The sequence below is a fragment of the Mus musculus genome, chromosome 1 (genome assembly GCF_000001635.26).
Source record: "Mus musculus strain C57BL/6J chromosome 1, GRCm38.p6 C57BL/6J".
Lineage (NCBI taxonomy): Eukaryota > Metazoa > Chordata > Mammalia > Rodentia > Muridae > Mus > Mus musculus.
In genome coordinates, this window is record NC_000067.6 from 134,957,693 (window position 1) to 134,974,484 (window position 16,792).

Genomic DNA, 16,792 nt, shown 5'->3' on the forward strand with positions numbered 1-16,792 from the left:
TCATTTACTCAGGCTGGTCAAAGATGAATGTGAGATCCTGATCCTCCTGCTTCCACTTCCCGTGGTTTGACTCTGTTCTTTTTGTATATTCTCTCTCTCTCTCTCTCTCTCTCTCTCTCTCTCTCTCTCTCTCTCTCTCTCTCTCTCTCTCTCTCTCCCTTCCTCCCTTCCCCTCTCCCTTCCTCCCTCCTCCCCCCTCTGTCCTTTCTTTCATTCTTTATTTAAATTACTGTTTTTTGAGAATGGTTCTCTACTGTTTAGGTTGTCAAGAACCCCATGATATTCCTCCCACTTTGGCCTCCCAAGGGCCAGGAATAAGCCACCATATTTTGTTTTGTTTTTTTATAAGCTTAAAATTTAACAATAACTCAGTCTTGGGGCTGGGGATGTACCTTAGTTTTCAGAATGATGGTCTGACATAAACCAGTCAAAAACATTTGTCTGTGGGCTGGAGAGGTGGCTCAGGGGTTAAGAGCACTGACTGCTCTGCCAGAGGTCCTGAGTTCAAATCCCAGCAACCACATAGTGGCTCACAACCATCTGTAATGGGATCCGAGGCACTCTTCTGGTGTGTCTGAAGACACCTGCAATGTATTCGTGTATATATAAGGAATAAATAAATCTTTTAAAAAGTTTTTGTCTGTAATTATAGCACTCTGAACGTGGGAGCAAATGGATCAGAAATTCAAAGCTATCTTTCTGTAGGGGGGTTGAGGCCACCCTATCAACGTGCTGGGGCAGGGCCCTGGCAATACATGAATCTTTACATTTTTTTAAGAGTATTTAAGAAACTTAAGCTATCAAACTTGTTCAGTGAGCTGACAGTATACATTTATTCTTTGAAATTTTTGGTTGGGTGAAGGTGATTTGGGAAAAAACAAACAAACATAGCTTTAATTTTAAGTAAGAAAACCTTTTCAAGTTTACAGAGACAGATGTTTTATAGTATAGTTTTTGACTGATGTAGTTAAAGCAATTAAGATAATAATAATTATTATTGTTCTTACGAACCACATAGCTGGAAGATACATTTCTCTCCAATTAGGTGGGTATGCACTTAAATTATCTAAAGAATTAAGCCTTTTATGCTTTCTGTAAAAGTCTCCAAAGAAAGTGTTATCCTCTTACTTCTACAAGAAAAAAGAAAAAAACAAATACTCCAGTTACAGTAAGAAAGTAGTGTTCTCCCTGTTTCTGGAACCTCCCACTGTCGAGACTGATTTTTTCTGAGACAGCGTCTCTTTTGCCGTAGGCTGAACCTGTGCTTTTATGAGTAGCAAATGCTAACACCTAGCTCCTTTTATTTTATCATTTCCTCAGCTACACTATAAAGTAGGAAAAGGTTATTTTAGTCAATCTATCTTATTTACTGAGTTCTATTGCCCTAGGGGTGTACCCTGTATGACTACTCCTGTCTTTATACTGCATTTCACTGCACTTTTAGAGAGCTCTCAGTATATTGTATAAAGAGGCTTAGAGTCTGTTACCAATTCTCCTGGTCAGTCAGACTTTGTCAATTACTTCTGTTTATTCTGCACCAATTATACTGTTTGAGTTTGCTTAGGGATGGATACCCCAAGAAGATTCCTGAATTCATAGCCTCATTTAGAAATTTCTAGCTTTTGATTATCTGAGCTTATCACAATCTCCGGGGCATAAGGAAGACTTCCAAGTAGTGTCCAGATAAAGTTGTTTCCCTAAAAGCAGAAAGGATTCTCCAAAAAAAAAAAAAAAAAAAAAGACTCAGACATAATTTTCTCAGGTAAAGACATCAAATGAACCATAATGCAGAAAGCCCCTAAGAGTGCAGCAGGCAGTCACCAAAACCTAAAAGTGAGAGGCAGAACTACAGCCATGGCAGCGCAGCGCTCGGCACAGCCTGGATGGAACTGTGTCAAACAGCTGTGCTGGCTTCATGACTTGCGTCATTTCCTATGACTGTGCCAGTGTATTGATTTGTGTGTACCTGCACGAGTATCTGCTCACAGGTAGGTGTGAGTACACACCAATGCCAGAAGAGGGCATCAATCCCTGGGTTCTGAAGGTACAGGTATTTGTTGGACCCCAACTCGATAAATAGGCGCTGGGATCTGAACGTAGGTCCTCGAGATTGAATAGCAAATATTCTCCCTACTAAGACAAACTCAGCAGCCTGCTAATAAAACATGTGTAACTACCAGTTAAGTCCAAACAAACAATCCTGTGTACAAATAAAATACATTTTAGAAAATATTTTCAAAAATATCTGGTCTAGGGAGATGGTTCAACAGGTAAGAGTATTTGCTGTGCAAGCATGAGTACCTGGGTTTGAGTCCCCAGCACCAACATAAAAAGCCAAGCACAGCTGATTGTACCTACAGCTGATAGCTCCTGCACTAGGAAATACATGGTGACTCACGAGAGCTGGCAGGCCAGCCAGCCTAGTTGCTGGCTTCAATGTGCTTCTGGATCTGTGAGAGACCCTCTCCTCAGGGAATAGGTTATAGAGAAATAGAGGAAGATCCCCACCATGACGGACTCAGAAGAGCTACCAAGGTGCATCTGCTTACCTACACACTCAGGTAGACACAACCCACACATACCACACACTACACTCATCCACTGAATAAATAACTGGGCCAATCCAGATTTTTATCAAGTAATAATTTTCCATATTCATACTTTAATTGCAACATTAGAACACTCTACTTTTAAAGATAATGACAAGCTTGCCATGGTGGCACATGTTTATAATCCTAACACTTAGAAGACAGAGGCAAGAGGATTGGGAGTTCAAGTCTGGCCTTGAGGTCAGCTTGAGCTATATGGGACCTTGCCTCAAATGAACAAAATAAAATAAATAGTGATGATACCTAGGCAGGAGGATTGTTGTGAGTTTGAGGACAGCCTGGGGTTTAGAATGAGGCCTTTGCCAAAAAGAAAAAAAAATCCTAAATTAGGGTACACACATTTGAGCCAAGAACTTGGTAGGCAAAGGCAGACAGATCTCTATGAGGCCGGCCTGGTCTAAATAGCTCCTGGCCAACTAGGGCTGCATCGCGAGACCCTGTCTCAAAAAGAAACCCTAAATTAATTAATTAAAAGTTTAAAAATAACATTTAGAGCACTCTTGTTGGCCTCTATTCCCACCAGTTAACATACCTCCCTCTGGTGGACAAATGGAAACTGTGTCGATAGAATGGGACCCTTTCTCTCTCTGTCTTTTCCCTCCTTTCCTTTGATCCAACTCATTACGGTCTGTGCTATTTCTAAGAGACATTTTTAACTCTGTGTTTTTCAAAGAACCATCCAAGGAAGTTTCTATTTCAAGACAGGACTAATACGGTCACTGTCGGAGTAGGGACAAGAAAAGATGCTGAGGAGATTAGATATCATTAGATAGTATGAATGGCAGTAGTAAAATAAGCAGTAATCCCAAATGGTAAGCGAAAACACTTCACTGCAACAAAGAAATCCTAACCATGAATACAGAACCGCAACAGCAGACTGAAAAGCACGTCAGACTGTTGCATGACTATCGTTCAGAAGTCTGTAAGTTTGCAGAATTCACTATCTACCCTCTGGCTCAGTCCTACAACTAAATTGGGGAAGCCCAGAGCAGAGTCAGTCAGAGTCCTAATGAGTCTGAGGGTCTCCAGAAGACAAAACACACCATAAAAACCTCCATGAGGAACCAGCTGTAGCTTAACATCAGTTTGGACTAAATGCAGACATCACCGCGGTAGCCAAAATTATATTAGCTTCGAAGTTCAGAAAGACCGACTGCTAGGTCTATGCTATGGAGCTGTACAAAAAGCTAGGAGCAGTGAAAGAGAAAGGTGATTCCTTGATTGATTTCTGGTCCCACCCCCAGGGTTCCCAGAGTTGAAACCAATTCCAGTTCTGCTGAGTCTCAGGTCTTAAGCTTTCCTTTCTCTCCCAAGGACTACCCACTTTTGGCACTCGCAGCTGTGCCCTCAAAGCTGACTTGGCTATAATCATGCACTTGGTTGCTTAGAAAATACCTTTCTAGAGGTGGAAGAGCGCTTGAAAGTCATTTATTCCGTGGTTGGTGTGTGACTCAAAGGGATCAAAGGCTGGCACAGTATGTAGGAAGAGCGGGCTTGTTTTCAGGGAGAGGGAGGGGGAAATCCTTAACTTCCTCACAGTGCAGAGGATCTCTTGCGTTAACCCCTAACAGGTTGAAGCTTCCATATGAACATTTCCAGTGGTGGAGAAATTTACTCCATCCACTTTACTCTTCAGAGTCCTGATGGAATGCTTTGTTCACCAGAATTATAAATTAAAAAAAAAAATCTTTTTTCATCTGGAGGAAATCTATGTACCCAAGGCTGGTCTCAAATTCTCACCTTTTTATTTCAACATGCCTGCGCGACCGTGCTCGGCTAACTTGTATCTTTAGACTACTGATCTTAAATGAAGTTGTAAAGTTTCCCCTGTCATTGCTTAAAGCCTGGGTGACCTGGTAGCCATTGGGAAGCTGCGTAGGAGTGCCAGGAGTCTCAGGCTAGCCTGAGCTACATAGCAAATTCCAAGCTAAGCAAGGGTTGCATCGCGAGACCCCGTTCCACAGAACCACAACAAAGATATAAAGGCAGCTACTCAGCAGTCACTTCTCCAGATTAAGCGTGTCCAGTTGCCTTTTTTTTTTCCTCTCCTGTAGATGACTTCCCAGCCTTCCCAGCTCACAGTCGATTTACAAACAAGACCACAGCGGGAACTGAGAATTCCGGATACGCGTGCGCGCGCCAATTTGAGCGGTGCGTGAGCGGACGCAAGCTCTGAGCGGTGGCCAATAGGCGGGCGCGCGCCTCCCCCAGGTTTGCTGCGGACCAATCACAGTCCTCTCCTGGAAGGGGGTGGAGTCATTCCAACGGTCTCCGCGGTTCCGCGTGAGCACAGCAGAGGCGCGCCGCGGTAAGTGGGGCTGCTGACGGGTGCTGCGAGTGCCACCTGAGGGAACGAGCCCGAGGTCACGGAGAGTCTGGGGAAGGAGTCCCGTTTCTACCCGAGCGGCCCTGGGAGGAACACGGCGGGGAGAGCGAACCGCCCTGGGCGCGCCAAGGCTACCTCCAGCATCTGCCACCTACCCAGGTTCTGTGCATTGATTATTTATTTACCTCAGGCCTGGGACACAAAGAATTTTACGAAGAGTCAGTGCAGTTGTAAAAAGCTTACGTTTGCGGGGAGTGGTTACTGGAAAAGAGGCTAACAACGCCGGTTTAAAAAAAATTAAAAGGAAAATATCTTTTGAAGCCGTAGTGTAAGGAACTCTGTTATGGTTGTTTGGTTGAGGGTTTCGTTTTGTTTGTGAGACAGGTGTCGCTGTAGCCCAGGCTGACCTGGAACTGACTTCTACCTAGGCGCCTCCAGTGTCTATGCCCCCAAGCCCCGGCTCTGTGAAAACCCTTTATATTCATAAAATACATGATAACACATGGCTTTTATACCAAAGGACTTTTTAATTTTTTATTTACTTTTCTTGTATATGAGTGTTTGTCTGCATGTATGTATACACACCACGGGTATGCCTGGTGCCCTCGGAGGCACAGGACGGTGTTAGTTATGAGATGTCAGATGGATGTTGGGAATTGAATCTGGGTCCTCTGGAAGAGCTGCCAGTGCTCTTAACAGCTAAGCCATCTCTCACCCGAGAAGACTTTGTATATACCAATTGTTATCATAGTCTCATGGCTTCTTTGAGAGAAACTGCCTTTTTCCCCCTCGTTCTAATTTGATTAGCATGCCTTTCCACTATGTTCTTATTTTATATAAAGATACAGTTTACAGTTGTAGGTAGTTTTATTGTAATTGATTGCCCAAAGACAACTTTGAGGAGAGCGTTCTCTCCTACTGTGGATTGCTGGGATTGAATCAAGTTGTCAGGCCTGTGCAGCAAGGGCTTTAACCCGCTGAACTGTTTTTCTAGTCCCCTGTATTTACAAGAGTTTTGTTTCGTTTTACTGAAAATAGTCCTTCAGATTTCTGTATAAAATAGCAATGCTTTGGCTGAACAAGTCATGGGGAGAAAGTCAGTAAGCAGCAGCCCTCTGTGGCCTCTGCATCAGCTCCTGCCTCCAGGTTCCTGTCCTGTTTAAGTTCCTGGCCTGCCTTCTTCCTTCAGCAGTATACTGTGATGTAGAAGTGTAAGCCAAATACTGCCCCCCCACCCAACACACACAATGCTTCCCTCACCCCACCCCCAATAACAAGGCTTCATTAGGCTTAAAACGATAGAGGCTGAGCACATGGCTTAAATCCCAGCAGAGGCGAGCAAATCTTTAAGTTTGAGGTCAGCCTGGTCTACAAATTGAGTTCCAGGACAACTAGGGCTACAAAAAGAAACCCTATCTTAGAGAGACAGAGAGAGTTAAGAATCAAAACACTGTAAATTAAGTTATTAAGTTATTTTGAGATTTTTCTCTGGTATGGAAGGGGAGTCAAAGGACCCGTTAATTTTATTTTTATGTTGTATTATGAATGTTTTGCATACATGCATGTATGTGCACCACATACATGGTTATGAGACACCATATGAGTGTTGGGGATCAAACCCAGGTCCTCTGCAAAAACAGCAAATGCTCTTAATCAGTGGCCCTGCTCCAGCACCCTCTTATTTTTATTTTATTTTTATTTTTCTGACAGGATCTTATATGTACCCCTGGCTGGTCTAGAATTTGCCTTGTAGACCAGGCTGGTATAGAATTTTCAGTAGTCCTCCCCTTTATTTGGGGGGGGGGTAATGGGGTGTAGCTGAGGAGATATTTTGTTTTGCATTTAATAATTAGATTTTTGTATATATAATCAATACATTTTTTTATTTCATTATTATTATGTGTATGTGTCACAGTACAGCAAATGTGGGAAGGTCAAAGGACAAGTTAACAAGAGTTATTTGTCTTCTCTCTCCCCTAACCAAGTGCTGGGATTATACTCATGCACCTTCTCACACCACTTTTTTATTTTAATTTATTTATTTATTATAGCTCTCTCTGGCCTCACTCTCTCCAAAGATTGATTGATTATATTGATTATATGTAAGTACACTGTAGCTGTCTTCAGAGGCACCACAAGAGAGCATCAGATCTCATTATGGATGGTTGTGAGCCACCATGTGGTTGCTGGGATTTGAACTCAGGACCTTCAGAAGAGCAGTCAGTGCTCTTAACTTCTGAGCCATCTCTCAGCCCCCCTCACACCACTTTTTATGTGGTTTCTGAATTAAACTCAGGTCTGCAAAATATATATCAAGCATTTTAACAACTGGATTGTCTCCCTTTTTAAGCACACATAGGACATTCTGAGCAAGACTCAACAGTTTTAAAGGATATAAATAATATGTCAGAAACCAATAACACAGTCAGAAACCAATAAACAGGACTGGGCGTGATGGACTTTTAGTATACAGGGTTGGGGGGTTGTTGTCGCTGAGGCAGAAGAATATGGGACCGGATTTGGGTTTTTTTTTTTTTGTTTTTTGGGTTTTTTTTTTTTTGACAGGGTTTCCTCAGTGTATCCCTGGCTGCCCTGGAATTCACTCTGTAGACCAGGCTGACCTCAAACTCAGAAATTCGCCTGGCTCTGCCTCCCAAGTGCTGGGATTAAAGGTGTGCACCACCATGCCTGGCCAAGCCCAACTCTTATAAAAGGAAAACATTTCATTGGGGCTGGTTTACAGTTTCAGAGGTTCAGTCCATTATCCTGATGGCATCATCATGCAGGCAGACTTAGTGCTGGAAGAGCCGAGAATTCTACATCTTGATCCGAAGGCAGCAGTGGGAGAGTCTTCTGCAGGTAGCCAAGAGGAGACTGGAATTCCACACTAGGTGGAGCTTAAGCATTGGAGACCTCAAAACCCACTCCCACAGTGACACACTTCCTTCAACAAAGCCACACCACCTAATAGTGCCATTTCCTGAGAGCCAAGCATTCAAACACAAGAGCCTGTGGAGGCCAAAGCTATTCATACCACTACAGGGTGAGATGGTTAATATTGTCAACTGAAGTATAGGCTATAGAATCATCTAGGAGACAGACTTCTGGGCCTGTCTGTAAAGGACATACCTAGATTGACTTAGTTAAGGTGGGAAGAGTAACCATAAATATAGGTGGGATCAAACAGACAGTGGTCCCAGACTGAGTAAAAAGAAAAACGTGGCTGCCTGACTGAAGCAGGTGCAGGGTGACCAGCTGCCTCCTAGTCCTGCAGTCTTGCCAGCTCCACTACCCTGGACTGTATCCCCGGACTATGAGCCAAAATAGACACTACCTTTTCTTGAGTCTCCTGTGTCATGGATTTTGTTATAGCAAGGAGAAAACTGACTAATACAGAGGAACACCACCCTGTGGCCCAGGCTGACCTCAGACTTAGAGTAATCCTCCTCCTTCAGTTTGCTTTAAGTACACAAGTTCTCATACACTACTGGCCTCAAACTATATAGTCATGGATGGCAGTGTGTTGCTGATCTTCCTGCCTCAGCCTTCCAATTGATGAGATTATTGTTGTGTCCTGCCCATGCCCAGCATAATATGTGCAATATCACCTAGTGACTGGTTTGCTCTGCAGCCCTCTCCTACCCCTCACATACATCTAGTAGTGCAGGGTCTTGCTCATACTAGGCAAATGTTCTTCCGCTAAGTTATATCCCCAGCCCCTGAACTGAAGACAATTTACATTAAAAATGAAATAAGCTAAGGTAACTGGAACATTAGGGTTTGATTCAGAATATCCAAGCTGATGAATGGAACAAATCTGGAAGACTCAACAGATCCACATGTTTGAAAGTTAATTTATGATAATATTAGAAGATTTGGAGTTTCCTTTTTTTTCTTCTTTTTTTTAATGGTGCTAGGACAGTTGGTTACTCATTTGTGTGTTGGGGGGGATTAAAGTTGGACCTTCTACCCCTTACTACGCACAAAAAACAGTTACTGATAGCCAAAATATTTAAGTAAAAAGAACAAAATTTTGTTTTTTAGTTATTTTTATTTTATGTGTTTGGCCTGCATGTATGTCTATGTACCACATGCATGCCTGGCACCTGAGGTTTTATGGGTGGTTGTGAGCTGCCACATGGGTGCTGGGAATCAAACCCAGGTCCTCTGGAAGAGCAACCAGTGGTTATAACCACTGGACCATCTCTCCAGCCCAAAAGTTATGTTTTTTTTTTAATGTAAAGAATATGTAGGAAAACAACTTTAAATGTGAGAGTATGGGAAAGATTTTAAATGGATTAACATTAAGAATATATTCATTAGCTGGACTTGACCCAGACTTCTAATCCCAACTACTTTGTAGGCTGAGGTAGGAAAATCACAAGTTTCTGGGCTTACTAGAGTGAGTTCAAGGTCAGCCTGGGCAAAAGCTGAGGTAAAACTTATGAACGAGGCTCTCAGCCAGCACTGCAAAACGAAAGGAAGATGTGTTCATCTAAACTGTAGCAAAGTAAGCTATAATGTGTGATGCTATATCTGTAATGTACATCAAAATAGGATTCTATAGACGGCTGCTGGTTGAGTGGATATGTTTGTAGGTGTTACTTAGGTGAGAGAGACTTCATAGAAAGATTAGAATACTAGAGCAAGATGGGCTGATTGACAGGGTGAGCTCCCTGAAGAATTAGGAGAATGCAGAGTCCATAATATATGGAAAGAATGCCAGTCACTTAAACCCTAGCTTACAAGTATCTCCAAATGTTGGCTGCTCTCTTCTTGCTCTCACAAAGCATATAGGCTGCACACAGCTCCTGTCTTCCCAGTCCTTCCCTGCCCAGGCACACTTGGATATATTTGTGAGCACAATTGGACCCAGACTCTCTTCTTATAACTTGATAATTTATTAATGGAAACAGACATTCATTTTAAACTTTTACAGTTATTATTTGTATGAGTAGACCAAAAGTTCATGCAGAAATGGAAAAGTCAGGCTCCCTTTGTCACAGAGAGTAATAAGAATCTGTTCTTCATTAAATTGAAGCTGTGCTAAAAACGCTAGTCAGCATGGCTATTTCATGGTTGCTTCTTTTCTTTTCCAGTACACCCCCGCCAGACCTCAGTGTGGAACAGTGAACTGTTTCTGGTTCCTTTCACTTGAGATCATGCAGAGAGCCTCACGCCTGAAGAAGGAACTGCACATGCTAGCCATCGAACCTCCCCCGGGCATCACGTGCTGGCAGGAAAAGGATCAAGTGGCTGATTTGCGAGCTCGTAGGTAGCCCTATCGAAAACTGTCCTAATTTCACACGGTGATAGATATTAAAGTAGTGCGTAGTAAGGTGAAAGGGCCCTGCCCTCTCTTCCTTAGTTGGGTTGCTTGGCGTTTCCTAATTGACTTCTTATATCTTGTACTGGTTTGTTTGTCTTTTTTTTTTTTTTTTAATGTATTTATTATCTACCCCTGCATGCCAGAAGAGGGCATCAGATCCCATCACAGATGGTTGTGAGCCACCATGTGGTTGCTGGGATTTGAACTCATGACCTCCAGAAGACCAGTTAGTGCTCTTAACCGCTGAGCCTTTGTACTGGGCTCCAGCCCTTGTACTGGGTTGTAATTAAGGTTGACAGCTGAGTGTTGGTAGCACATGTCTACAATCCCGGGATTCTGGAGGCTGAGGCAAGAGAAAGAGGATTACTTCAAGTTTGAAACCAGCTAGATTACAGAGCGAGATCTTATCTCAATAAAGATTTTGTTAGGGGGTGGGCATGGGAGTAAGATGTCTTGTGAGTAGGGACACTTGTCACCAAGCCTAACTCGTTTAATCTCCAGTATCCACATGGTAAAAGGCGCAAACCAGCTCCTATAGGTTTTCCTCTGACCGCCACATACATGCCATAGCATGTGTGTACACATTCACACACACACAATAATTATAATTTTAAAAAGAAAAAAAAAGACAGATTTAGGTAGTAGCAGTGCAGCAGTTTTTGAGGCCAGGTGGGCAGACAAGAAACACTGCATGGAGACACAGTTAAAGCCTTAACAGAATTGCTGACTTACACCCACTTCCTTTTTTCCCCTTTCGTTTGTTTGTTTAGATTTGATTCATGTGTGTGTATGAATACATGCACACATGTACAGGTGCCTAAAAGAGCCAGAAGAGGGCATCAGATCCTCTCGAGTTAGAGATCTAAGCAGTAGTTGTAAGCTACCTGGTATGGGTGTCAAGATTGAAACTCTGGTCCTTTGGAAGAACACTGAGCACTGAGCACCTCTCTAGCCCTTATACCTAGAACTACAGACCTTATTAGGTTCATTTGATACAGTTTCTGTTGTTGTTTGCCTTTTGAGAAAGGGTCTCATGTAGCCTAGGTTGGCCTCAAACTTTGAATATAACTAGGATGACCTTGACATTATAATTCTCCTGTCTCCGCCTTTGGAGTATTAGGATTTCAACCTATGCCACCATGTTCATATACTGTTTCCTGCTGAACTTGGGGTTTATATATGCTAGGTCCATGCTTTACTGAGTTGCATCCTCAACCCTTTGTATGGTGATTAAATCATCTGGTTCTCTTAACTTTTCTTCCTTCCTTCCTTTCTTTTTTCAAGAAATACTAGGTGGAGCTAATACACCTTATGAGAAAGGTGTTTTCACACTGGAAGTTATCATTCCTGAGAGGTGAGTATGAATTAGAGTCAGCTTATAATGTAAGGCACAGCCATTGAAAGACAGACAGTATACTATTTAGAGCATTAAATATAGCAGTTAAGAGCCAGTGTTTTGATACTAGTTTTACCATAACTAGGAATGTGGTAAGTTGTTTTTGTCTCTTTGGAGTTCAGTTTTCTTCTCTAAAATAATAGACCACATTAGAACCGAGCCCCACCCCTCCCCCAAAAATGTGGTAAATATATTTTTCATATAATATAAAATTGACCCTTATAGCCATTTGAGGCGTAAATTTCACATTATTGTGCTTTTTGTATGTTTGATTGGTTTTGGTTTTGGTTTTGGATTTTAGAGTCAGGATTTCTCTGTGTAGCTTTGGCTGTCCTAGAACTTATTCTGTAGACCAGGCTGGCCTCTAATCCAGAGATCCGCCTGCCTCTGCCTCCCAAGTGCTGGGATTAAAAGTGATGCCACCACCATCTAGCATGTTGTGCAACTATTAATATTTTATCTCCAGAACTTTTTCATCCTCCCAAACTGTAACTTCATACCCATTAAAAATCCACCCCCTCCCAGTGTTCCCTGATACCTACCCTTGGTTCTCTCCACCTTAGTGTGAGGCCCCTTCAGTCAAGTGTCTCGTAAGGCTCCAGTCAGATGAGTTGTAGCTCTAGTTTTGTGTAGAGTGAGTGTCTTAACTATTAAAACTGGACATTTCTGTACCATGGTGGGGCCTGGACAAACTTGTTAAACCTGAATGAGTAGCTTAATAATTATGTCACATCAATTCTGAAAATAGACTGGAGCTTTGCAAGGTTTGTTTGTCACTGAAGAGATATGGTAACTAAATCCAATGTGTAAGTCTAATTGGAGCCTGTTTGAAGAACACAGCTGTAAAAATATTTGGAGACAAGAGCTGGAAAAATGGCTTAATGGCTGTACTTACAGAGGATCTGAGTTCAGTTCCCAGCACCCACATGGCAGCTGGCAACTGCCTATAACCCCAGTTCCAGGGGATCATACACACCTACTTCTGGCCTCTGAGCACCAGGCATGTTAGTGATATACAGGCACACATATGTGTAGGTAACCACACATAAAAGTAAATAAATAAATCTATCTTTTGTTTTGTTTTGTTTTGTTGTTTTTTTGAGACAGGGTTTCGCTGTGTAGCCCTGGCTGTCCTGGAGCTCACTTTGTAGACCAGGCTGGCCTCGAACTCAGAAATCCACCTGCCTCTGCCTCTCGAGTGCTAGGATTAAAGGCGTGTGCCCCCAAGCCTGGCGCAACAAGGGATTCTTTTTAAAAACGTTTCAAAGATATAATGGTATCTCAGTAGGACAGTGTTCTTATGCTTTGGAGATACTTGGAAGGGTTTAGAAGGTGGTGGGGGATCTTAGTGTTTTTAGTACTGTTATTTCAACTTTTTTTTTTGTTTTGTTTTTTGTTTTTTGGAGACAGGGTTTCCCTGTGTAGCCCTGGCTGTCCTGGAACTCACTTTGTAGACCAGGCTGGCCTCGAACTCAAAAATCCGCCTGCCTCTGCCCCCCCCCACCTCCAAGGCTGGGATTAAAGGTGTGCACCACCATGCCTGGCTATTTCAACTCTTTGATTGCTAGTAATTTTGATTGTTGGCATGTTTGGGGAAGATCTGCCTCCCAAATGCTGTCTTTCTAACATTTTTCTAATCCATCATTATTTTAGATAGCTACTAGTGACCAAGAAATGACTTAAGTTGTAGAATGAGCCCCCACCCCTAACTGAGGTGCTGATAAAACTGACAACAGTTGATAGCTCATGGGGGATGAAGAGTCTGTTTTCTTTAAGGCCTCTCTTAGTTACCCATGCTCTGGTGCATGGCTCCATAACTGTAAGGCTCAGTGTGGTGATGCATGCCTTTAATCAAGAAGCAGCACGAAGATAATTTTTTCCTCTCACACATTCACAGGTACCCATTTGAACCTCCACAGGTCCGATTTCTAACTCCAATCTATCATCCAAACATTGATTCTAGTGGAAGGATTTGTCTAGATATTCTCAAATTGCCACCAAAGGTGAGTAAAGTTAAAGAATTGACTCTGACATCTGTTTTCTTAGCATTGAAAAGGGGAAGCAAACCGGGCATGGCAGTCATGACTTTGTTCCCAGCACTCTGGGAGGTGGAGCTCTGTGAGTTCCAGGACAGCCAGAGGAACCCTGTCTCAACAAGGAAAGGAAGGAAGGAAAGAAATTAAGTGAAACATTAAAGAAAGGGAGGGAGGGAGGGAGGGAGGGAGGGAGGGAGGGAGGGAGGGAGGGAGGTGGGGGGGAAGCAGGAGGATTAGGAATTAAAGGTCGTCCTCATTGGCATAGCACGTTCAAGGCCGGCCTGAGTTACATAAAACTCTGTCTCAAACAGGCAAACAAAAAGTCCTTAGGTTACATACAATGTCACATTCTTTTTGATTTTTTGAGACAGTTTCACCTAGCCAAGGATGGCCTCAAACTCCTGGTCTTCCTACCTCTACCCTATAAGTGCTGAGATTACAGGCATGAGTCACCGTGCCTGACTCAACAATGTCACATTGTCACACAAAAGCAATTGTTCATTTGTATATAGGGTGCATGGAGACCATCCCTCAACATTGCCACTGTATTGACCTCTATTCAGCTGCTCATGGCAGAACCCAATCCTGATGACCCACTAATGGCTGACATTGTACGTATCGCTGGCAATAGCCTACTTTATCTGTACCTTTAATATTTCAGGCTGGTGCTCATCATAGCAAATTAGTTTCTCTGTTTTAACTCTGACTTTATTTCAGTCTTCAGAATTTAAATATAACAAGATAGCTTTTCTCAAGAAAGCCAAGCAGTGGACAGAGGCTCATGCAAGACAGAAACAAAAGGTATGATATTTGCTAATATTCTCAGTTTGAGTATTATACCTATGGGGATGGGAGGGACTCGTGAGCTCTCATCCTTGACTGAGGCACTAATAAACTCTTCAGTTGATAGCTCTGGGGGATGGAGAGTCACTTAGGTTAACATGCTCTGTTGACTCCACACCCATATGAGTATTATATGGGCAGTACAATTTGGTCTTGGTGGATTAGTAAAAAAATTAGGCCCAATATGGTGATACACATCTTTAATCATCTCACTCAGGATGCAGAAGAAGGTAGATTTCTAAGTTGGAGGCCAGCCTGATCTATATAGTAGACCCATCCCAGTCAGAAAAAATTTTAATCAAAAATAAAAAGAGGACTTAATATTGGAGAAAGATAGGGGGTGGATCTGGGAGGAGGTGGGGATGAAGTAGGGAATAAATGTCATCAAAATACATTGTATGAAATTCTCACAGAATTAATAAAATATAATATATACACACGCTTATACATATTACAATGTATGTCCTGGGGCTGGAGAGACAGCATAATGGTTAGGAGGGCATGCTCCTCTTTTCCTGACTAAGTCAGCACCCAGCATTCCTGTCAGAAGGCTCACAACTGCCTCTCACTCCAGCTCTTAGGAACCTGACACCCACTTCTGGACTCCACAGGTACCTACACTCCTGTGTACATAAACACACACACACATAAACACATAATTAAAACCAAAATATATCTTTTAAAAAAAAAAAATACAGATCTGTATCCCAGATTAAGCACTTAGATAAAAATAGAGTACATGTCTAAATAATATTTATTAAATTTTCTAAATCCATACTGTGCTTTAGAATGGCTAATTGGATTCTTTCTCCTGCTGCAGCCATCTAAAAATTATTCAGCAAAATGCTTAGCTGCTCATTTAACAGTTGTCATCCTCTGACAACACTAGAGGGCAGGCAGCGTCTGCTTGATAGTTTTCTGTTCTTGTGAGTAGCAAGGAGAGAAGGAAGGTGATCAAGTTTTTCTGATTTTTTTTCCTTTTCAATATTGAGCCAGGGATTAGTTAAAAAATAATGAGAAGGTAGGCCTAGAGGGAAAGTTTTATTTCTTATGGGACCACATTCATAGAAAAAGAGGTGTTTAAGTTGATAGTGTTTTGTTTTCTTCTTGAGACGAGGGTTTTTTGTTTTTTGTTTGTTTGTTTGTTTGTTGAACTTACTATGTGCTGGCCTAAAACTCAGTAGTCCTCTTACCTGAGCCTCTTGTTTATTGTTGTTGGTTTTTTTGTTTGTTTGTTTGTTTCAGTTTCTTTGAGACAGAGTTTGTCTGTGTAGCTGTGGTTGCCATGGAACTCAATTTGTAAACCAGGATGACCTTGAACTCAGAGATCTGCCTGCTTCTGCTCCTGAGTGCTAGGATTAAAGGAGTGTGTCACTACCGCCCGACACCTTTTGATTGTTGTAGGCATACATCATTGTGCCTAGTTTTTTAAAATTTGACAAGGATACTTTTGAAAGAAACACATGCCCACTAAAATCTTAAAACAAAGAATATCTGGACGTAGCAGTACAGAGCTACTTTTTCCATTGACGATGTAGATGTTGTGTTTCACCCTCTCTCCTTTGCAGGCTGATGAAGAGGAGCTAGGCACCTCATCAGAAGTTGGTGACTCTGAGGAAAGCCATTCCACACAGAAAAGGAAGGCCAGGCCATTAGGAGGAATGGAAAAAAAGTTTTCCCCTGACGTTCAGAGAGTCTATCCTGGTCCCTCTTAGTTACGGCAGTCTGTGTCAAGGTGGTCTCTTTTGCTTGCTTCTTTTAAATGTTTTCCTTTGTATTTGATGACAAATGTTTGTATCCTTACAAAAGACCTTGTATGTTTACGAATTCTGCCATGCAGCGATTCTTTAAGGATAGTTTGTTTTATTTATCTTGTACATATGTATTTAGAAAACTTTTAAACTTGAAAAATAAATAATACTTAATGTTAAGTGTGTGTTTATATGAAACGTGTGTCTGGGAGTGAACTGCTTATAGTGCTATATGATCAGAATGTTAAAATATTTGGTCAACTTACCATCACTAGAGACACAATGTTTGAATACATAAAAAATAGTTGTTAAGAATCATTGCCCTAGGCTTTGGCGAGTGTGGTTTTTCAGAAGCCTTAAACTGTGGACTGAGGCAGTGCCCTTTGCCAGTGCTTTCACTCTGGGATTTATGTAGCTGGGAATTACTACAGTGTAACTTTCATTTGTTCAACAGTCTCTTTTGTTGTATGTTAAGACAGAGAGTCGCTGTGTAGCCAAGGCT

At 42.1% G+C, this 16,792-nt stretch overlaps 1 protein-coding gene across 2 annotated transcripts; it reads left to right on the plus strand.

The window, feature by feature from the left end:
- Positions 1-4,872: 4,872 nt before the first annotated feature.
- On the plus strand, positions 4,873-16,488 carry Ube2t (ubiquitin-conjugating enzyme E2T). 2 transcript variants are annotated; one of them, NM_026024.3, is made up of 7 exons: positions 4,873-5,094; positions 10,035-10,206; positions 11,549-11,618; positions 13,558-13,663; positions 14,209-14,307; positions 14,414-14,497; positions 16,108-16,488. In NM_026024.3, the coding sequence occupies exons 2-7, from the start codon at positions 10,098-10,100 to the stop codon at positions 16,252-16,254; spliced, it is 615 nt and encodes a 204-aa protein (NP_080300.1). In that variant the 5' UTR covers positions 4,873-5,094; positions 10,035-10,097; the 3' UTR covers positions 16,255-16,488. The 2 variants fall into 2 exon arrangements, with proteins under 2 accessions (NP_080300.1, NP_001265044.1); NM_001278115.1 differs by having other exon boundaries at positions 4,873-4,917.
- The last annotated feature ends 304 nt before the right edge of the window (positions 16,489-16,792 follow it).